This window comes from Heteronotia binoei, chromosome 21, assembly GCF_032191835.1.
Source record: "Heteronotia binoei isolate CCM8104 ecotype False Entrance Well chromosome 21, APGP_CSIRO_Hbin_v1, whole genome shotgun sequence".
NCBI lineage: Eukaryota > Metazoa > Chordata > Lepidosauria > Squamata > Gekkonidae > Heteronotia > Heteronotia binoei.
The window spans coordinates 162,738,225-162,762,179 of NC_083243.1; the positions used below are offsets into that span (position 1 = coordinate 162,738,225).

The 23,955-nt window shown below is 42.0% G+C and overlaps 1 protein-coding gene across 1 annotated transcript in view; it reads left to right on the plus strand.

Annotated features, from left to right (window-relative positions):
- The first annotated feature begins 511 nt into the window (after positions 1–511).
- Positions 512–23,955, plus strand: part of LRP5 (LDL receptor related protein 5) — a 182,958-nt gene continuing 159,514 nt past the window's right edge. Inside the window, exon 1 of the mRNA XM_060262966.1 lies at positions 512–722. Coding sequence (XP_060118949.1) covers positions 635–722 — 88 coding nt within the window. The 5' untranslated portion in view covers positions 512–634. The remainder of the gene's footprint in view (positions 723–23,955) is intronic.

The window sequence follows — 23,955 nt, forward strand, 5'->3', positions numbered from 1 at the left end:
AAGTGGGGGTTTGCTCTATTTGTCCACACAGATTTTTCCAACAAAGCAATCACAAAATAGAGTGCACAGTTCTTGTAAAAATCCCTTCTCCATTAGGACTCTATTTCCATGAAACTTCCTTTGGCTGTAATCCCACGTATTTAGTTAGCTATAAACTCTACTGAACTGTAGGCCATTTCCGATTAAACATGAGGGACAGGACAGATTTGAATGTCTTCGGGCTGTCTGCCTGCTAGGTTGGCCTATGCTCAGCGAGTACTGTTTTTGTACGGGCGAATCCTTGTTTCCATTGGAATACGGTAACCTGAAGAGAAACCTCAGCACCTGGCGCTCTTTCTGCAAGTAGGTGCGCCAGCAGCAGACAGAGGCAGCAGCAGCAGCAAAAGCTGGAAGCGAGCTCGATTGTCCCACACAGGCAAAGGGGCGGGGCAGTCCCTAGGCTTCCGCTCAGTTCCTCCTCGGCTGTGAGTGGAGCGGGAGGCTCCTAGCCCCTCTTCGAGCCTTCTTCCCAGAGCGACGGCCCTGCACCGAGGAGGAGGATCTGGCGAGCGCCTCCCTCGCTGCCAAGCGCGGCGCACACGGAGCATGGAGCCTGCCTGAGCCACTCCGCGGGCAGCTGCTGCTGCGGCACAACATGGAGGCGGCGGTGCCGCGGCGGCGGCGGCTGCTGCTGCTCCTGCTGGCCGCCTCGATGCTTCGATGCAACTTGGGCTCGGTCGGGGGTAAGTTTTGTGGCGCTCCCGGAGGCGGCAGGCGCAGTCTCAGCCTCGAGTTGTGGGGGGCCTTTTGTTATGGAGGTGGAAACTTCTGCGCGACTCAGAAAGTGGGAGCTTGTGGGGATGGAGGAGAGTATGAGGCGCGAGAGTTGGGGCACGAAAAGGCAAGCTGCGCGGGCGAAGCTCAGCAAACGTGCGGGGTTTAACTTCTGTAGGGAGGGGGAGGCAAAGATCCACAGGAGTGGGAGAGGTGGCGGGTAGGACTACGGGAAACTGTGGAAGACACGCTGCAAGGGGAAGCGTGCGGGTGTGGTGGGAGACCAATCCACAGTAGATGGGGCAGGAGAAAGAAGTTCCTTCTCTGTTCCTCCCGGAGCCCCTGTAAAAGAGCTCACACTTCTTGACCCCGGTGCCGTGGCCCTTTCCTTGTTGGCCAAGAAAGGGTTCTGCGACCTCTCGTGATCGAAGGCTGTTGCTGGGCTTTCCAACTCAGCCTTGTGCGCTCGATAGTGGGACAAAAGTTTTTCTTTCCCAGCTCTTTGCGGCCCTCAGACGCTGTGATTTCCCTGGAGTTTGGAGAAGCTGGTGTCGGGTGTCGATCACAGGCTGAATCAAACTTTTGGCATCGGCGTTGAAGTGGGGGCTGGGGAAAGAGCAGATCTTCTTTCTTTTTATTTTAAAGTTGAAAAGGGGGGTTATGTGGGGGTGGGGAGCGGAGGGGAGAGAGACTTGCCTGACTTGTGAAACGTAACACTTGGCAAAACAGACTTCTGAGAAGAGTGTGTCTGTCTGGGGGTTTACCCAGACTTTAGCTACAGTGAACATTTGTTTTTTGACTGTAGGGAGCGTTCAGACAATCGCGTATACCGAATAACACTAATTTCAAAATTTCGGTGGGTCTTTCTGTTTTTTCCGTTGTAGTGTGTATGTAATATATACAAGTTCTGATTGAAACCATTGCATTGATGTGTGCTATTCGGAGTTAAGAGGAGGGGGAAGGGCTGGAACTGTGTTTTTCCTGTGGCTTCTCTAGCAGGCACATGTAGGAGTTTTTGTTTCAAGAGTTTATAGTCTTCCTTGCATTTGTGGCTCATGAAGCAAAAGCTTTGATTTTCATTCACAGGACCCTGTTTGAGAACCCTTGTTCTTTCTCTTTGCAGAAATCCACATAGAATTTACTGTTGGTGCAGTAATAGTGATAATTATATATATTTAAAAAGGCTCTGCTTTTCCCTTGTGCTGTTGCCTATAGAAGACTTCCAGGTTGCATACAGGAGACCTCATGACAGCTTGCTTCTTTTAAGAGTGGCAGTCAGCAAACCGAAGTTTTGATGCACTAATGAATGTTAATTGTTGTAATTTCCCAAGTAGTTGAAGAAATAAAAGTTGTGTGGCCAATAGCTAGTAGAACATCCCTTCAGGGCAGTTTTCATTAGGCCACCCACTTCTCCTCAAATTATCTACAGCTATCATAACTGCCATTTAATATGGAAGTTCTGACTATTTTCTCCAAAGACATTATGTCCTGTGTTTAGACAGGGTTAACTGTGAGTACATTGTAATTACAGTGGTATAAAGATTTTGAACATGAGAGGTTCCCTTTATAATGATTAAATGTTCTGATCAGGTCTTTAACTATCAGTGTTCCTGCCATTAATTATGAGTGTGCTGATGATTGTTGTTCATGATTTTCCTAGTATCTTAATTCTCAGTCAAATTTCTGTGGTGTGGTGCCAATTTAGCCAGTAGGTATGCTGTTGGCAATCTTGAATGGGAAAGACTTGGACCTAGTTCACATGTGTTATTCTCTAATCCATTATCGTGGTATTTGTCAATATTTATGTATTTAAATTTTTTCTACCTTGTAGAACTCAAGGCCTTGCAGAACTCAAGGCACTTTACAATGTAACTAAAACAACAATAATAAAAATGCATAAAAGAGCAGAATTTTAATATGACTGTGAGTGTATTGTACTTTGTCTGTCTGAATTCACTTCAGCCAGGGTCTTGGGGAAATATGTGCTTTCTTCATAATTCTTCAATACTTGCGGTGTGATGTTAGCCGTGTGGTCTACACAGCCCATACTGCTATCTTCTAGCTATTTGTATAAACATAAGAGTGAAGTGTGCAGTAGCATTTCATGTCAGTTCTTCTCAATGTGCTACTGGGGGCAGAAATACTGAAATTAACACCATCTGTAACTTCCCTGAAGTGCATTGCCCATCCGCTGTGAAGCACTTCCTAGAGTTAAGTGTGTAAGCCCCAAATACCTTTTTGTTGCTAGTCCTTATTTCCTGTTTGTATTCAATATGCAATGTTGGAGCCATCTGAAAAATGTTTCTCAGTAGCCACATGCTAAACTGGATGGCAAAAAAACAACAGAAACAAACTGGACTACTACGCTGATGTTCCAGGCAGGACAGTCAGTGTAAATATATACAGAGCGTAGATGTAGCAAGTAATGTATGTTTTGCATGTTTTCGTGTTGTCTGGTCTGAAACAAAAAAAATTCTTGTTAAGACATAGCAGAGTTTGTCAAGGTCAATGTGTTGAAGCATTAATCTTAGGGCCCAACTGCATGTAACATTGAAGGTCCATGAAAAGATCCCCGGATGTATAACTTATCTACAAAAAGCAACTGCAGAGTGTATTTATGTGCTTTGTATAGTTTGGTGCTGTAGCACTGGGTGGAGTTTAAGTCTCTCTTGATGTTTCCCTGATTTAAAATCCTTCTTCCCCTTACCTTTAAACCTCAGTAGAGAAAAAGACTGGTATCCATGTTGTATCTTTATTCCCATTCTAGGGTTTAAAATAATCCAGAGACACTGTTTTGATTTGTAAAGTGGTATAAGAGGGGCAAGGAGCCTTCAGTATATACCTTATCTATGTTGGTCCTCCCATTGCAGCTTTTTGCACAGATCCGCAACAATGCATGTAGTTTGGCTCTTCTCTTTACACCCTGATTCTTAATGTGCTACTTGCAGTAGAATTCCTTTTAGTTTTGGAATTTGCTTTCATGCAAATATTATTGGAATTATGGCCTTAGTGGTATTCCATAAATACATTTGGTTTATATGAAAGCAGAAGGCAATCTCACTTATAACTTCAGTAACACATGAGAATGTATATTCAGGTGGGTAGCCATGTTTGCCTGGAGCAGCAGAATAAAGTTTGAGTCCAGTGGCAACTTTAAGACCAACAAAGTTTTATTCCAAGTATAAGAAGGGTTTACAAGAAAATATATTGACTTAATACCTAGCACCCCATTTTCTTAAACGTGCATATTTGATAGTTAACCATTAAACTAAGTACTAAACAGACCATGTATGACTTACCAGGGTCATTTATTGCATATGCATGAACACTGAATATTGTCTTAGTTCACATCCCAGAATTTTCCAAAAACAAAGGCTATTGTTTTTTTCAATGAGAACAAATTTAAGTGTCTGAAACTGAACAAATTGAAGAGCTCAGAGGGTATAAAGTAGAAATACAATAGAGATATGAGTCTTGAAGCCTGTGTTGACTTGTTGGTCCCTGTTGTAAGGCCATAATACTAAATACAGTACTCAGCCCATTGTATCATATTTATAGTACTTGGACTCAGAAGGCAAAGATGGAATGTTCTTTACATAGTCAAGCAGTTTTAAAACTCAGTGGTTCAACTTGGATGTCATGAAACCTGATCTTCGTCTCACAGTCTGGAGATCAGAAATGTGCCATGGGTTGTTGTGCTCCCTTTTTATTAGTGCTAACCTGTAGTTTGGTGATTTGGATGTAATTGTGAAGCTTGTCTAAAGCAAACAATAAAGGGGAGGAGGGAATCTGCATATAAGCCTATGATATGTTCCCATTCTCCATGTGAGCCAGTGGTTGCATTCAGGCAGGCTGAGATTTGTTTGCTACAAGGACCAGTGCATATTCTTTGTATTTCCATGTGCTTGCTCTCCTGTTCTTGCACATAGAATATGGTTAAAGGATTCTCGTTTGGGAAGCCTTAAATTGATCGTTCACTATGACATCTGTGGGCAGGTACTTGGGTGAAATGAAGTCTCTTCCTTCACCTCCAACCAGTTTTATATTTACAATTCTGATTTGTAGGTAGAAACGAACAAACTCCAGTATTCCCAAGGAGCTGAATTTGGCTGTCATGGTGAATTGGAGTTTGATTCACACCTTCTCAGGATCTAACTATACATTATGTTTTACTCAGGGATGTTCCTGAGTTAAGGCAAGAAGTGTCCTGGAATTCCACATTCTTCAGAAGTGCACAGGCCTGGTTTGGATTGGGATTGTTTGAAAAGTTTAGAACCCCCCCCCCCCAAGCTGTTTTTATGACCTGAAATTGCCTTTGGGAGTTGCTGTTTGGCCTATTGAGAGCTCTATGTATTGTGATGGGCTACACATTACCTTTCTAAAATGGGGTCTTTTGAAATTCAGAGTCTAAAGTATGATCCACATCTGAGTTGGGTCTTCACGTGCCTGGGAAGCACGGGATTCTGGAACATGTCTGTAGTGTTGAACTGATCTGGAGACATCCTCAGGAAAAAGGTATCATTTTGTTATGCCCTCAGGCTTGGAAACTTTTAGTTCTCCACACATGAGGGTACAGAACAGATGAGACCATGAAAACAAACTGTATTTGTGCCCATCTCAGAAAGCCCCGTGGCGCAGAGTGGTAAAGCAGCAGTACTGCAGTACTGTGATCTGAACTCTCTGCTCACGACCTGAGTTCGATTGCGGCGGAAGCTGAATTCAGGTAGCCGGCCTAAGGTTGACTCAGCCTTCCATCCTTCTGAGGTCGGTAAAATGGGTACCCAGCTAGCTGGGGGGAAAGTGTAAAAGACTGGGGAAGGCAATGGCAAACCACCCCATAAAAAGTCTGTTGTGAAAACGTTGTGAAAGCAACGTCACCCAGGAGTCTGAAACGACAGGTGCTTGCACAGGGGACCTTTCCTTTCCAGAAAGTTATTTTTGTAGTTTGAATTCTACTAGTATTGAAGGGAAGCTATGGATCCATTCTGTTGTACTATCTTTAATATGTTTGTTTTAACCCAGGTTTCATTAAAAAATCACTAAACAGAAAAATAAAAAATCTGATTATTTGAAAAGCAATAACTTTTTTCTACCCTGTTTGATTCATAGCTGTCTTTCCATGCAGAATTGCCGTTTTGTGTTTGTATCCCCTATGCGTCCACAAGACTATTGATAAAATCTTGTTTTTAAAAATACAACAGTACCTTTTATTTTCTCAATTCATTAGGTCCATGAAAAGATCCCCGGATGTATAACTTATCTACATTATTATTTATCGACTTTCTGTCATATTGGCTTCTTATTTTAAAGGCACTAAATGTTAAAGCCCACTAAATGTGGACTTAAAAGTGTTACGATTTGAAATTTTGTTTATTCAACCATTGATGCTTAGTATTTTTTAAAGTTATGTTTTGTTATTCAGAAGTCATCAGAGAGCTAGTTTGGTGTAGTGATTAAGTGTGCGGACTCCTATCTGGGAGAACTGGGTTTGATTCCCCACTCCTCCACTTGCACCTGCTAGCATGGCCTTGGGTCAGCCATAGCTCTGGCAGAGGTTGTCCTTGAAAGGGCAGCTGCTGTGAGAGCCCTTTCCAGCCCCACTCATCTCACGGGGTGTCTGTTGTGGGGGAGGAAGGTAAAGGAGATTGTGAGCCGCTCTGAGACTCTTCGGAGTGGAGGGCGGGATATAAATCCAATATCATCATCTTTGCATGATTTCTATTTTGGCACTGAATGCCTTGTTTCACCAGGTTGTTTCATCTGCAATGTGGGCTTGTGGGGGGGCACTCATTTCACATGCCAGCAAGGTCGTGTTAAAGATCCTACAAGCTAGGCTTCAGCAGTATGTCAATCAGGAACTATCAGTTGTTCAAGCTGGGTTTCGGAGAGGTAGAGGAACTAGAGATCAAATTGCTAACATTCGCTGGATTATGGAGAAAGCATGGGAGTATCAGAAAAATGTCTATTTCTGTTTCATTGACTACGCTAAAGTCTTTGATTGTGTGGATCACAACAAACTGTAGCAAGTCCTCAAAGAGATGGGACTACCAGACCGCCTCACATGTCTCCTGAGAAACCTGTATAAGGGTCAAGAAGCAACCGTCAGAACGGGATATGGAACAACTGATTGGTTTAGAATAGGAAAAGGAGTTAGACAAGGATGTATATTGTCCCCCTGCTTATTTAATTTATATGCAGAGTACATCATGCGGAATGCTGGCCTGGATGAAGCACAAGCTGGAATTAAGATAGCCGGGAAAAACATCAACAACCTCAGATTTGCAGATGAAGAGTCAGACTCGACTGTGTGACTGAACAACAAAAAGGACTAGATGATGTGGGAGCTGCCTTGTTCATACCTTGTTAATAGGATACTTAAAGGGAGAAGTCCTTTTACATCAGTTTGTAATGCGTCATATAGGCTTGCCTCTCTGTGGATCTATATTTGGGTCTTGTAGGGGGGAATAAGATTTGCTAGCTGAATTTTAATGGAACTTAATACATTCTAAAAATCTTGTATTACAATAGTTTACTTGTAGTATTCTGTGTTAGCCTCATGCTAGGGTATATTTGTTAATAATGTAAACTTTTTAACTGTTGCAACTTGTCTTCAGAAAGGCTGGAAACTGCAGTTCTTTAGGTATGATAGGTTTAAAATTTTCTATTCAAAACTAGCTTCAGACCTGATACTTAGGGCTTAGTTGAGAATGACTCCTGAATTGAGCATATTGGTGAGGAGGGATAGTTATTTCAGTCCAGCAATTAAAAAATGAAGAGATGGATTCACTTGTGTCTCGGCAGGCAATGTGTCTAATTTCTTCCTTCTATTACTATTTTGCAAAAAAGGACGCAATAGTATTCTATTAATTTATATAACACTTTTAGCTTATAAAGTTATTTGTACCTTAGTGTGCCTTTGGCAACAACCCATTTTGTCTGATGTGTACACAACAAGATCTGTACTTTTCTGTAGCAAGCAAAAGCCCTTCTTTACCATGAAATAATGTAGGACAAATGTGAGTAACCTCATCAAGTGTTGATGTCACTCTCTGGTGGACTCACTTTTTTGTATACTTCATTCCTATTGACTCTTTCTCTATTACATTTTTATCCTGCCTTTCTACGAGGAACTCAGAGTGGTGTACATAGTTTTCTGTTCTCAGTTCGTCTTAACACCAATCCTGTTGTTAGGCTGATAGAATTGCTGACCTAAGCTCACCTAGCAAGCTACGATCATGATTGAGTAGAGACATGGACTAGGGGTATGCAGAAAAAAATGTGTTTTGTTTTTTAAAAATTGGGTCTATTGAACCCCTCCCCCCCATTGGTATTTTTTGATATTCCCAAATCCCAATATTGGTATGATGTTGGGATTCACGTAAATATTAGGGAAACACTGATTTATTTAGCTCCATTATACCCTATGGGGACTGTCCCCAAAGGGTATAATGAAGAATCAATCTGGGGATATTCAGGGCTCTGGGAAGCTGTTTTTTGAGATAGAGGCACCAAATTTGCAGCATAGCTGCTGTGACTCTCCCGAACCCCCCCCCCCCAAGTTTTTAAAAAGGTTGTACCAGGGGGTCCAGTTCTATGGGCCCTCTTTAAATGCCTTCTGAGTTAACTTGCTGAGTCATGTTATGGCCCATGCTGCAGTGGTGGTGGTGCAACTCAGCAAGTGAATGCAGGCATTTCAAGAGACCCATTAAATGCTTGAGTTCACTTGCAGAGATGCACTGCTGCAGCAGTGGCAGTATGGACTGGCTAGAAGAAAAGAGGAAATGAAATTATGCATAGTCCTAATAGTAACACTTCAGGCAAACTCTTCTTAACAGAATGCCTTTTCCTAAATTTTCTGTAGTAGGTTTTAAAAAAAGATTGCTTTCCTTCCACCATTTCCCCTTTAATATGGTATGTTTAGCTGTCTCCGTATAAAAGAAAACGTCTAGTCCTCAGTTATTAAGATATTTTAGTATAAAATAAACTGCAAGTTAAGAAATGCAAACTGACTGTACAGTAATGTGCTGGATGGGTATCTGATTAGCACTAAAGCATAAGATGAAAAGGGAATTAATGTTAGTAGTGAGTCCTGGCTGCTGGTCTTCTTGCTTTGCTAGGTAGCAAAGGATGGTTAGCTGGTTAAATTAATTTTCAAATATGTTATGTGTAGTATTAGCCCGCACTAGTCTTGCAAGCTGCAAATCTGAACACAGTCAAGTATGACATCCCGTATTAACTACTCTTGCATTTATAGCATCATATGTTCATTTCTAGTTCTGTCATTGGACATGACATTGGCTGCCTAAGACTTCTAACATGTTGCTCCCTTTCATACAAGATAAAATCTTTCAAGTATGAACTTCCACAAACTGACTGAACCTATCCAGGTATTCATTTTCTAGGTTGGGGTTTCAGAACTGCAGACTTCAAGCTAGGCCTTTCAGATTCTTAGAATCTGGTTTATCTTTATCCATACCCAGATGATCACTGTGATTGTAGAGAGGAGAATGAGACCCTGGACAAGGAGAATAATAGTGATGGGGTATGTTATTAAACTGAGAAAACATGCAGCAGATGGCCCAATATTATAGAAGAAAAAGAATGACCACTAGGATTCTCCTCTCAGAGACTCTGTTTTTGCAGTATCTTTCTTGAATCTTTTGGTTATTATGTTGCACGTTAATGGCCACTTTCTCTCCTGTTCTCTTCATGTTTTTCTAATTTCTTCTGTAATTCTGGGGGCCTGATTAGCTTTTTCCTAGAGACGTGAGCTTAGTGTGGTAAAACAGCTGAAGCTTCTGTCTTATTAATTCCAGATCTACTGAGGAACAGAATACCTGTAGTCACAACCTTTTACTCATGTTACTTGACTAAAACACTATTTTATCTGTGTGTGAACTGTTTAAAATATCTTTATTATGTTGTATGCTAATATGCTGTTCACCCTCTGCATTATATGTATGGGTTTTTAGCTTCCAGTTTGCTATATCTGAGGAAGTATGCATGCGCACAAAAGGTCATGCCTTTAATAAAACTTTGTTGGTCTTAAAAATGCTACTGGACTCAAACTTTGTTCTAGTATTGACAGTGAAATACTAAGTTCTCACCTCCCCCTAAAACTATGGTCGCCTTATCCACACCTATTTGTTGTAATTTATATTTCTCAAGGAATGCACCTTCCATCCTGTACAGCTATAATCAAGTAAAACCTTGCATACCTTCAAGCTGCCTTGAACCATGAGGGAAGGCGGGATACAAATGTTTTAATAAATAAAAAATTAACTACCTTGCAGAAAGCTTGGGGTATCAGAGAAATAATCACAAAATGGAATTTAGTTCTTAATAGAACAGAAACTCATATTTGACATCTAACTTATTATCAGACAGAATGAACTTGAACATATGAAGCTGCCTTATACTGAATCAGACCCTTGGTCCATCAAAGTCAGTATTTTCTACTCAGACTGGCAGCGGCTCTCCAGGGTCTCAAGCTGAGGTTTTCCACACCTATTTACCTGAACCCTTTTTAGTTGGAGATGCAGGGGATTGAACCTGGAACCTTCTGCTTGCCAAGCAGATGCTCTGCCACTGAGCCACCATCCCTCCCCACAGAGTCACCATCCCTGTTTTCTTTTCATTACAGCTTTTGAGGCATTGTGGTTTTTAATGTTCTGACTGTTTTCTTTGTATTTTAAAGATTTCCAAATCATTCTTTCTGTGCATCATATTAAATGATAAAAACAACTTGCTCACTTCGAAGGTTTGTTGTCTGTATTTAATGTTAAGCATGTGGTAGCATAGATAAGAACCTGTATTCCTTTATCAGTTTGCAGATCTTAAAGTGGTATTCATCTGGATTGGTTCCAGAAGAGACATACAGGTCTGTTTTGGTGAAAAGACAGTTACTGAGGTATTTAAAAACTTATAGGTTTCTTATGCCATGATCTTCAGTAAACAAGAGGTGGTGGAGAATGTTTCATCAGATGTTAAAACTGTTTTAACCGAATGTTTCATCAGATGCAAAGGATATATCCTATATAGATTGAGGTACTTCATGCTTTGAATGAAGCAGGTTCTTGCCTGTGGAAGCTCATATGACAATAAACATTTGTCATCAAGGTGCATCTGAATTTAGTTCAGCCCCGTAGCCAGAAAATTTTGGGTGGAGGGCCCAGGAGCTAAAAAATTTGGTGGTGGTGGGGCGGCTGCAGGGCTTGGCTGCTTCTTCCCTCCAGTGGCCAGTCTACCTGGCCCCAGCTCTCTCACTCTCTCTCGGGCTGTTGCTCTCTCTCTTGTCTCTGTCACTCTCCCGCTTTCTCTCTTGCTGCTGCTCTCTGTCCCCCTCTCTCGCTGCCACTCTCCCCTTTGCTGCCACTCTCGTTCTCATGCTGTCTTGCTTTTGCTGTCACTCTCCTGTCTTGTGCGCTCTCTCCCCCTCGCTGCCCCCCCTCTCTGCCACCTTTCCCCTCACTGCCCCCTCTTTTTGCTGCTCTCCCATTCTCTCTTGCTGCCCCACCTCTCTCTCTCTCCTGTTCTTTCTCCCACTGCCCCCCCTCTCTCTGCTGCTCTCCTGTTCTTGCTCTCTTTCCACAGGTCCTGGAGGGAAGGGGTTTTTTTTAAATAAAGTGGCCTGCCCTCCCGCCCCCCCCCCCCCATAGCTACAGGCCTGATTTAGTTAGTTAAGCTGCATAAAATGATTTAAGCAGAACAGAGGAAATGGATCCAAAATTATAATGCGGCAACAATAAGTCAGGCTTCAGTCACTGAAAGCTGCCCCTTGCATCTTTTTAAGATTCATATGTAGTCTGTACTGTCCAGGCCAGACAACCAGACCTACAACTTGCCAAAACTGATTGGTCTCCTGGAACCAGGAGTTATCAAATAGATGTCAGTTACTTGGAGATCTGCGTGAAAATTTCAAATTTATTCATTCTGAATTACAACACTGAAATGCATCTGAATTGTATACATTTAAGTTTAATGTTAATCATTAGTTCACCTACTCATGAGTTAGTGAGAGTCTTCTTTTGGATTTACAGCTTTGAGTAAATGGGCCTGCATGGCGTTCAAGTTCTTTTGGATATTCTGTGATGTCCTTGGCTCCCTCAATGCTGTCATTTAATAGCAGGAGTGCACAAGACCCACATAAGTGTTTTTGGAACACTTGAATCGGCACTTATTTCAGGTGATATGTTCACTGACGTGAAGACTCAAATTTTTGATGTAACTTGTTTGAAAAACTCGTTTAATTAAGTTGCAAATGACTATTTTTTTTTTATTCAACAGCAGCTAATGATCTGGAAGAAAAAGTTCTACAAAATTTCTTTCATATAGTGATTTATCTTTTATGAAGTCTCTTCTTTTACTTCTGTTTCACTTTCATGCTCTGTAACAAAGATGTTGGGTCTGGCAGGTAATTAATTGCCTGTGTAATTTCACAGGGCCAGTAAAGTTGTATTTTGAAGGAAGGGGTATTGCCTTCTTTCGCTGCTGTACGCTTCCATGCCTTGTACTTTCATGGTGTTGGTGTCGCCTTGTTTTCCTTGTCCTCCCAACACTCTTGAACATGGCTAGAAAATATGTGCTATGACAAGAAGGGATGTGAATGCATATGGAACACTGCTAGGGTTTCTGTTGGATTTATTCCTTGTTTCCAGTGCCTTATCTGGGTCAAGTCTTTTCTTCCGTCTTGAGCTTGTCTGTCTTTGGGCATATTAAGAATTGACCTGTACTATCTATGCCAGAGTGTCAAACTTATTTGTTATGAGGGCTGGATTTTATCTAAATGGGACCTTTCTCATCCTTTTGTTGTGTCCCTCATAATGCCTTTCTCCCATCATGCCTTCCTCCACAGTATCACAACCCATCTCTTTTGTAACAATTGCTGCCATGATTTTGACTGTGAGGGAAAAAGTACCTTCAAAAGGGCTCCATTTCTAGACTGGATTATTCAAGGCAAGGTGGTGCCACCTCAGCAAGAAGCAGTCATTCTAGGACAGCCAGAAGTAGCCTTTTAAAAAGCACTTATATTCTTCAAGTTCAAACTGAAGTTGTGCTAGGTTTGAGGCAAATGATATGGTTTCCTGGCTTTGCGTCCACCCTCTCCCCAATCTTCGAAAAACCCCTGCCTTAATTTTTTTAAATGTTGTTTCATGCCTGTTCATAGCTGTTGTTCTTCTAGTTTCCTGCTGTTTTGGCAGCCATATTTAGCTGCTCCTTCACCTATTATGTACTGCTCTGAGCTAACTGGCATGTTATGTTACAGAAACAATCAGGTGGCATTATGAAATATCAGTGTCAGTGAGACCAAATAAAGGCACATTGCCCTCTTCTTAAAAGTCCTCATAAAGTTCTGCTTGTTTTTGGATTTGCATATATCCCATTGAGGACAGCTTAATGTGGAGATGCAACATCTGCACTTAATATGTATTTTGATGTGCATTCCACTATACATCCAGATGTGTGCATCTAGGCCAAGGTACCCTGTACTGTTCTGCCACAGTAAGTATGGTAATACAGGGGAAATTGAGTGGCAAATGTAACTGCAGTATGTTCCCCTTCTTTCCTGAGACACTTAGGTTCTCTGTTGAGCACCCCTCACATTGGCAGGGACTGCAAATGCTTACAAAACTTGGGGATTTGATTTGGCTTAGGTCTAGTTCAAGTTTCAACAGCAAAAATGATGGAAGAGATGCTGCAAAGAAAGGGAAGGCAAAGGTGGATATGCAGGAAGGAAGTGATTGGTGGGATATCCAAGCACAATGTACACCCTAACCTCAGGGGTAGGGACATTCTAAGCTTCTGGCTTTGAAGAGGAGGACTGGGGGGTTGACTCCGACTTCCATTATGTTGTGTCAGCTTTTGCTGTAAGGATCCTACTTCTCATTTGTAAGATTATCTGCTTGTGTGACATTCTATTTTAGATTACATAGTTTATACAGTGAGTGAACATGTATGAACGCTGACAATCCTAGACAAATTTTGTGAAGGGATATGTTGTAAAAGCATTTTCCCAAGTTTGCGTTTAGGTTTTAACTGTTCCTATAGTATCTCTTGAGTTTTTAAATGTTGACAAAATGTGTTTGCGATTGTTCACATCATTACATTTTGGGTATTCTCTTTGGTGTGTACATTTATTGGTTCATTGATGGAGGGGTGTTATTATTTGAACAGTTCTATCTGTTTTGCAACTTTCACAGTTTGCCCTTGCTAATAAGTTTCAATCCTTTATCTCGTTTTGTGTGTCCAGAATCTACCAAATGTTGACAGTCTGAGGCAAGCAGTAGGGGTTCCAGCTGTGTGCAGCCACAGTACTTATAATTTCTGTTTTACTGAAAGGGGCTTTCAGTGTGTTTCATCTCAAGTGGTTAAAATCCCTGTAAACAAAGTTACTGTAAAGAAAATTGGAACAGCTGCACCCTGTGTTGGCTTAGGTTGTCCTGCTTTGTTATATCAAAGTATTCATGAGTGGTAACTGTAAGACTGATGACCCTGAGGCCTTTAGTGGAAGTTTTTTTTTAATTGTTCCATGAAAGCTTTCTCTTAAGTATCAAAGAAGCAACTAGCAATTAAGATGTCAAGTGTTTGCTCACCATTGCTATGCTGGCTATGTAAATAGAACATATTAAGTCCTTTAAAGGAAACAATGTAATGTTGCAATCAGTTCATCATGGTACCACATTCTTGAGAGGATTTAGACTTCAGGCTGTCTCTAAGTAAAACACAAAGGCAGCTAAATACTGTCCCACATTGAAGATCTGCAATGGAAATTCATGCAACTAATGCATATTCAGTAATTGGAAGATGAGAGGGGGGAATAGTTGAGTCAAGTGTTAGTGGTGTACTGTGCAGTAGGTAAAAGTTTTGTTTTGTATCACCTTACTGGTCAAGGAATGAGCGAATGGGGCTGAAAAGTATTTAATTTCTGAGGGTGAGCTGAACTGAATTAAATTGCAGAAGTTAGACATGTTCAGGGGGTGAGGACAGATTGAATGTGTGCATTTTGCGGGATTGTAGTACTTTAAGAGTGCATATGGAAGACTGCAATATATTCATCCATGTAGTGTCCCTTCATATGCAGAGTTAGCATATTGGAGGAAAGGCTATAACACCTGCCCTTCCTTAATATTTCAGTCTACTTTGTGTCTGATGGTGGTTGGGGTGCTGGGGAGTGGTTGCAATTAATTTAATTAAATTAACCACACAGAAAACCTAAGGGCAAACCTGTTAAACTACTTTATTAGATGCAAGAAAGCTGTAGACACATGGAACAGTTCTCAATCAGTCTTCCAGGTCCTTAATGATCAGTATCTGAATGCCTTGCTTAGCCTGTTTGGAGAGAACTTACGGCTTGGACTCCTGGTAAGAGAAGATGATCTGGATACTTAATTTGGAGACCCCCTTTATCTCAGATCTTACTAGATTTTATTCTCATTGATGCAAAGATTTACCTTTTGCTTATAGAATTATTAAGAGTACCCCTTTTCCTTATGGTCTGAAATAGTATGATCTGGATTTCAAAAATGTTCTTTATATGAATTCAAGTGAAGCTGAGCAAAAGAGTAGCAAGTATTTTGCATTGCAGAGTGTTTAAGAAGAGACCCAATTCCAGTTGTCTATGATGGAATTAATATTTTCCCCCTGTCTTATTGTTCTTTGCATAATATTCTGGGAGGATGAAAGGTGGCTTGGCAACATATGGGCAGTTTCCTTTTGCTGCTTACTCATTAATCATTTTGCTTATTTAGGAGACATTATTTTCAGGGACTGAAACTCAGCGTAAAAAAAACTAAGATCATGGCATCCAGCCCCATCACATCTTGGCAAATAGAAGGGGAAGACATAGAAATAGTGACAGACTTCACATTTCTGGGGTCCAAGATCCATGAAATTAAAAGACGTTTGCTCCTTGGGAGGACAGCTATGGTAAACCTGGGCAGCATAATAAAAAGTAGAGACATCACCCTGCCAACAAAAGTCCGTATAGTCAAAGCGATGGTATTCCCAGTAGTAATGTATGGCTGTGAGAGCTGGACCGTAAGGAAGGCCAAATGCAGAAGAATAGATGCTTTCGAGCCGTGGTGCTGGAGAAGAATCTTGAGAGTCCCTTGGACTGCAAGACGATCCAATCAGTCAGTCCTAAGGGAAATCAACCTTGACTGTTCCCTGGAAGGTCAGATGCTGAAGCTGAAGCTCAAATACTTTGGCCTCCAAATGAAAAGGGAGCACTCACTGGAGAAGATCCTGATGCTGGGAAAGACAGAAGGCAAAAGAAGGGGACAGCGAAAGATGAGATGGCTGGACAGCGTTACTGATGTAACTAACACAAATTTGAGCGGACTTCAGAGGATGGTGGAAGACAGGAGGGCCTGGCGTGACTTTGTTCATGGGGTTGCAAAGAGTCGGACTTGACTGTGTGACTGAACAACAATAACAACAACAATTTTTAGGGCAAGACAGGGATTGCAAGACTTCCCCTTTGTTTGATTCTTTGACAATTTGACAGAGCAAAATAGGAAGCTAACACCTGTCACCTTGACCCATTCAAATACTAACCAGGCTAGTTATCTTGTAAGGTCTCAGAAGCTAAGCAGTGTTGGCTCTGGCTAGTATTTGGATGGGAGACCACCAAAGAAGTTCAGGGTTGCTATGCAGCAGCAGACAATGGCAAATGACCTCGGAACATCTCTTGCCTTGAAAACCGTACAGATCACCCATGAATTGGTTGCATCATTATGGCACATCCCCGCCCCCACCCCATCCAAGTACTTGCCAGAGTTGACCCTGCTTAACTTCTGAGATTGGACTTGCCTGGGCCAGCGGTTCCCAAACCCCGGGTCCCGGGCCTGTTTGCAACTGGGCCGCCACTCCCTGCCCTCTTGACCCCCCCCCTGGCTGCTGCCGCTGTCACCCTGCCCTCGCAGCGCTGCAATGAGCCGCTCCATCACCCCCCCCCCCAGCACAACAAGGCTCGGCTCGCTGCCACTGCCTGTCTCCTTTCTTCTTTTCCCTGGCACCAGGCTCCGCCCCCTCCTCCACCCATGCGATCAGAGAAAGCTCAGAGGCCCCATTCCACATTGTTTGAAGAGCAGGCTGGAGGAGGCGTTTTGCCCCTCCCTCACTTCCTTCAGCGCACTCTTCAAATCAGTTCGGCCCTGCTGAAGCAACCTGAGCCTCCTCAAGGTGTCCTTGTGACCGGGGGGGGGGGAAGGGGGCTGGCGATGGGGTTTGGCTCTATCAGCTGCAGTGGTGGAGCCCTTTCAGGACGGGGTTGGTTCCTCCTGCTGCTGGCCTGCCGGGGCTGAGTGAGCTCCGGTTTCCCATCAATCAGGTAAGGGGGGGGGTCACCTTTACACAACCCTGAGCAGCTCCCTTTGGGACATTGTAATTGATCTAGGGTGGGGAAAGGGGGAGAGGGAGGCGGGGGGCAAACTAGGCACAACCTGGGGGGAGGCAAATGCCTAATAACACAACTTGCCTATTCTAAAACAGTTGCATTCGATTATCTCTCCCCATATCTCTTAGTACACCAATTATGGCCCTCTAGTCTTTGTGGTGGTTTGTCTGCGTAAGTTTGCCCACTTGGCATGTCAGAGCCACAGCAGTGCACCTTACTTTGTGGAGCACAGTCTCTGAGGAGAGCACCATTCTTCGATGCTTTTAGGACAAAGGTCTCCAACCTTTTTGAGCCTGTGGTCACCTTTGGAATTCTGGCACAGTGTGGTGGGCGCAGCTACAAAATGTTTGCCACATAATAGCTGCCATTGGAGTTGCAGCCAGTCATAAAATAGCTGCCGCAGCTTGCCATCAGTCATACTGTGAAGATCCGTGTGCTGTGGTGACAGCTGCTGTCAAACATTTTTTTTAAAAAAACCTATAAAGCAAACCAGATTTCTATTAGAAGCCTTGCCAGGAAAAAACCCCACCCCCTCCTACCCTTGGCAGGCAACAGGGAAGATGTCTGGTGCTGTGGAGTGCATGGGCACCAGGTGGAGGACCCCTGTTTTAGGAGACGTTGTAAGATTGTTCTGTTTTCTAGGAATTTTAGTGGGGTTTGTGCTACAGGTACTTTCTTGATGGATATTAATGGATTTTATTGTATTGTAGAAGGTTTTAATATAGAATTTCAAAGCTGCCTTTATCAGCTCTTGCCCTGATGTCTGTCCTGAAAAGCACAATTAAATACTGACAGAAAGGGAAGTAGTAAACCTATAGAAAAAGACAAAACAATCCTCATACAATCTAGAAGTCAATGCTATTGTAATAATAATAAGAAATAAAGAAATAAACCACAAAATCCAGGTCACAAAACAGCCCAATAGAAAATCAGTAAAGTTCAAAGAAACAACGAAGGTGAAGAAAATCTTCCAAAAACAGAACCAACACAAAGAACTTCAAGCAATGCATGAGAATTTCCCAGTGGTATTGGTAATATACAGGGCTTTTTTATAAAAGAAAAAGCCCAGCAGGAACTCATTTGTGTGTTAAGCCACATACCCTTGACGACACTGTGACATCACCCATTCAGTGGGTTACTCTCTGCATATTGACACATAACACTATAGTGTCATCTGCTGAATTTCATGGCTGTGTGTTCTCACACAGCCCAGTGAGAGACCTTTATTCGTCCCCCTGCCCAAACATGGCCAGAGATAGAGCCATGTATGGCAGAGCAGGCACTGGCAAGCCTAACTTCTCCTGAGAGGGGGCACTCGTGGGCAGCTGTGCATCTCTTGCTCTCTTTGCAAGCCTATTGGAGGCTGGAGGTGGCAGAGAGGATGGATCATGTGGTCTGGGAGCACATGGCTGCCTAATGCCTGCCTTCTGCCAGAGACCTATTTTTGAGTTGCAACCCTGGCCAAGTCAGCCACAACTGCAGTTCTCTGCGTTCCTGCTAAAAAAAAAAAAAGCCCTGGTAATATCAAACTGCCATAGATATTTTCAAGAGATTTATGATTTGGAGATGGCCTTGGATACATTATTTGAAATCAGTCTTTGATTTTTACATGGACTGCATACTACTGATGAAAACTTATTATACTACCAGTGTCATTGGGAAATTCTTTTTCATTGCTTGAAGTTCTTTGCGTTGGAGATTGGGCAGATTGTTATTTAGAAGCATGTTGATGTCTGAATTTAGTTACGAATGTATTGTCTGGTGCTGCTGTAGATGATAAAGACATAGAAGGTACTCTGGTGGTCTCCTGTGGTCTGTCTAGTCTATGATCCTGTTCACAGTGTGGCCAGCGAGTTGCCCTGAAGAATTAATAAGCAGGGCATGGAGGCCACCGTCTCCCACAGATGTTGCTTTCTAGCACTGGCATTCAGTAGTTTGCTGCCTCTGGTTGGGAAAATTTTCTATAGATGTCATAGTTACTAGCTATTGATAGACCTGTTCTCCATGAATCCGCACATTCTTGTTTTAAGGCTATACATGCTTGGGGCTATCACTACATCCACTGGTATGAATCCCACAATTTAATTATTTTCTGTTTGTCATAAATCTAATGCCTCTCAACTTCATTGGAGGCCCCTGAATTCTAGTATTATGGAAGACAGAGGAAAAAGTTCTCTACTTTCTCTACCCTACAAACCTCTATCAAGACCCCTCTTTAGTTTCTATCCCCCCGCCTGTGTTTTAAAGGACTGCTTTTCTGCATAGCACAAGTTTTTTCAGACCTTGGAAAAATTATATAAATTGGAAGAAAATATCAGGAAATTCCATTACATAGTTGTGTATCTTCTCACTTATGTTGCATGATGCTTTAACATTATTTTCTGAGTTTAAAATCGCATGAGAAATAACCTTTTTAATGAGATGTCCTATGTTTCCTGATATAAATACCATTGAAATATGGTTCTTCAATAAGGCCTAGAACTGGAATGAAGGGGAATTCAAAATATGGATTAACAAAATTATCCAACTTCAGTATCACCAGATGGCACATTTATTAAAATGCACATGTGTATTTGAAGCTGTCTGTATATGATGGGTGTGGTTCCCTCTCCCAGTTCACATGAATATATCCGTGGGCTTATTTTGAAACTCGATTTAGGTGTGTTTTTCCCTGTAAGCCTGTCTCAAATTTACATGTGGTCTGCCACATTTCTGGATTAAGTGTCCCAGTATAAAACCACTGACTTGCTATATTGTTAGTATGAAAGATTTTTAAAATGCCGAAGTCCTCCTTTGAATGCCTTTTGGTTTGTGTAGTGACAAACGTTCAAGTCAATCTTATCTAAAAGGTTCCAGGTACCATAAAAATGCAAGGGAAGGAGTTATTGGACTCCTACTTAAATTTTTGGGCATGGGTTTGGGCTGGGAGAGAGATAGTAATATAGCCAGTACAGTAGACTCTGTGGTAGGGAAGGGTCTGTTTTAATAAATTAAATCATTAGCTATAATGGAAAACTTGACTTGCAAAAACATTATAGAACTTGAGTAAATAAAACCTTTCACAAAGGTATGCTTGTTTCTGATCACTGTTTCTAGTTCCAGATGCTGGTTCTGCTGACTCCAAAAACTTCACTGGGTTTCAGGAAAGTTGGCTAGATATGTGGCCTTTACCATCTGTACTGAATATACAACATGCATAGTTGGAACAAAAATTAATCTGAAATATAGAACATTGCTCAGAAAAAAACAGAGGCCAGAAATAAATTATGTGCAAAAGTTCATGGCCACAAACTCGGCAGCTATTTCAGCATGTTTTTCCTTTGCTTTGTAATAGAGTATATTCTGTTAACCATAGTATTAAAGTGAGCTGTGTCAAACTGATCTACACAATCTTGTTGCTTCTACAGTGTTTATCAAGTACATAGATAACAATTGAGAAGGGTAACAAAGTTTGAGTCCAGTGGCACCTTTAAGACTAACGAAGTTTTATTCAAATTATAACTTTTCAAAAGCATATGAAAGCTTATACTTTGAATAAAACTTTGAGTCCATAAGCACCTTTAAGACCAACAAACTTTGTTCTTCTTCTTCTTCTTCTTCAGATCAATGGCTACGTGCCTGAATTGAGAAGGGTGAAAATGGTAGACCTGTGATAAAGCTGTACTAAAGGTGCCCAATTTTCCTTTCTTTTGATTTTTGTATTAAGATATGGTTGGCATGATACAGGGTTACATATTTCATGTGTAGCTTAAATTCTTCAACATTCATAAGTGAACAAGTATGTTTGACAACAGTTAAAGGTAAATGTGTTTGTTTGGTTTGGAAAAACCCTTGTGGTGAGGGGCTTTCTTTGCCAACTTTTGTCTCTTTTTTGTTAGAGATGCTTCTGCTTTAGCTAGCAACACCAATTAAAGTCAGTGCATTTCAATTGAGAGTCAAGGTTGCTGTGTGTTGCTGGATCATTTGATAGGAAGGTCTGAACTTTTAAAATATAATTCCTTATAGTCACTTTCAGCACTACAGAGTCGGTGATAGTTTTTCTTGTTCTGTTGCCTGAAACTACACATGACATAAGTAGAAAAATCAGGAAAAAACTGGGGAATGTCCCTCCAAGGGTTTATTTATTTTTCTGTTGGGGGAAAATGGAAATTTGGAGAAAAGCACTTATATCTAAAATTTCTGGGAATTTTGAAACCACGGGGATGGAGTGGATTTTTGTAGGGGGAACAAATTTTTTGCTTGTTTTTCTATTAAGACTAAACTTATTTTACGGTTTTAGCAACATGAAACTCATCTCTTATAATGCAGCATGTAAAATTGTACTGTTTGTTGTATTTACAAAATTATTTAAAATGCCTTGGTTTTCTACAAGCAAAACTGAAAAACCTGGTTCTAAAGAAGCAGAGCTGCAAAGTTCTGCACCCTTAGTGCTGCTACCTTAGCACATGTTATCTTAATTTAGTCATCTGAGAGGTAGGAAAAAATAAAATCTGAAAGCAGAAGACAACTGTGCAGTAAACAAAAGAAAACCTTATTTGGACAGGAATAGTCTCATACAGTTATATTAGGACTACTGGTGTATTTGGATATCAATCTAAACTTTGTAGTCGTCCTAGGTCAGCCAGGACTCAGTAACAGCCAGGATTCCTCAGGAAATCAACTGTGAGCCAGCAGAAACTGGCAAGCAAAAAGAAGAACTGCAGGCTTGTCAGAGTTAACAGCTTACAGTTGAAGAAGAGCTACAAGCACCTTCCAGCACCATTCGATGAAACTCAGGTGGTGGTTACCAGCCCTCCGCACCCTTTGAGCACCAAAGATGAAGGCTCAGAATGGACCTTCAGGAGAGAAGAAAAAGTGCATGTTTCCTGACTCATTGCTAGCCGCTTGCTGATGAGTAGCTGCAGGGTTACTCCCAAGCATCTGACTGTGAGTGAAACCTTCCAGCAGTGGCCCTATAAAAGCCAGCCAAGGGAGATTTCTTGCTGCGGAAGCAACAAGTCACCAACCTCTTGACTCAGCAACCACAGCTCTGAACTCTGCTCTCCCCCAGTGACCTTGGACTCCTGCCTCTTCCTCCTGTAAATTACTTTGGACTGCTTGGCCCTGCTTTTCGGACCACACCCTGACCTAAACTTTGCTAGTCTGGTAGCCAACCTCTTGGACTGGCTTTGGACTCTGACTCTGAACTCTGACTTGGACTGAGCCTAGATTTAGACAGCAGCATTGAAAAACTCTGAATTCTTTGATAATATCAGCAGTTCTATTATGGCATGTTAATTCTTACAAAATTATTCACATTTAAACAGTAAAAATATCTTTGAAAATATTATGAATTCAATAGACAGAGGAATTATCATTTAACATTGTAGATCAGGGGTGTCAAACATATGGACTGCGGGCCTGATCTGGCCCCCAGAGGGCTTCGATCAGACCCACCAGCAAATGATCATTGTCTGCTTTCTTCTCCCTTGTCTGCTTCCTTTGGTTGCCATTTTGTATTTATCCCCTGTGATAAGCCAGCCAGCAAAGCACTCTCTCCTCACTCTTTTCCTCTTTCCTCTCCCTTTTTCCAGAGGGAGGATGGAGAAGGAGCCTCAGCCAATAGAGGAGCTTGGCTCTGTAGCTCTGCTTTGTGATTAAGTTTGCCAGGCTCAATCATTCACACTGCATAACTATTTATTTATTCGATTTATATCTCGCCCTCCCCACCGAGGCGGGCTCAGGGCGGCTTACAACATAAAATCTAGAACAATAAGATTAATAAATATTAAAATGCATATATAATAATTTACAATCATTAAAACAGTAAAACAAGAACAAACAGTTTGACAGTTCGGTGCTATTCTCACAGCCTTCCTTTGCAGTTTTTAAATACCAGTTAGTTATATGCCAGCCGGAAGAGGACTGTCTTACTACTGAGCCAAGCCTCTCTTTCTTCTTGTGGCTGAAGCTACTCCCTCTCCTTGCCCCCTGGGGAAAGAAGGAAAGAGCCAGAACTTGGGCTTGTTATGGTCCTTCTCAATAGGAAAGCATGTGAACTATTTAGAAGAGCAATAACAAGAAGCCAGGATTAGGATGAGAGTATGTGTCCAGCCCAGCTTTACTCAGTAAATTTCCCTTGGTTTTTCTTTCACATTTTCCTTTGATTGATGATCTTGAACGTAGACTTCCCAGATAGTAGGCTGATACTGATCACTGTACATGGCTGTCTTCTGAATAGCATATTCAAGACTGGTACAGCACAGACATTATCTGCAGTTTTTGATGCAATAAATCAGGGGTGTCAAACATGCAGTTCGGGGGCCGAATTAGGCCCCGGAGGGCTCCTATCAGGCCCTCGAGCAACTGGCTGTCATCGGCTTCCCTCTCCCAATATCTTGCTTCCTTCTCATAACAGCTTGCTTTGCAAGGCTTGCTCAATTGCACAGGAGCTACAGAACAAAACCTCTGTTTTCTCCATTGGCTGAGGCTCCTCCCTTGGGGAAGAATAGCTCACTTTGCCAGGCACAGCAGAGCTACTGAGCCAAGCCTCTCTTCCTTCTGTTGTCTGAGACTCTTCCCCCCCCCCAGTCCTTGGGGAAGGAAGGAAAAAGCCAGAGCTTCCTTTGCCCAGTTCCCTGGATCCCATGGGAGAAATACAAAGAAAGCACCTTTAAGACCAATGAGTGCTACTGTTTTAAGTTTTTAAAAATATATATATTTGTGTTTGTCTGTGTTCTTTATAAAGTTTATATCTCTGCTACCTAATCTTGGCCTGGTCTGACATTGCTCGGCCCAACCAGACATGGCCCGGCCCAACAAGGTCT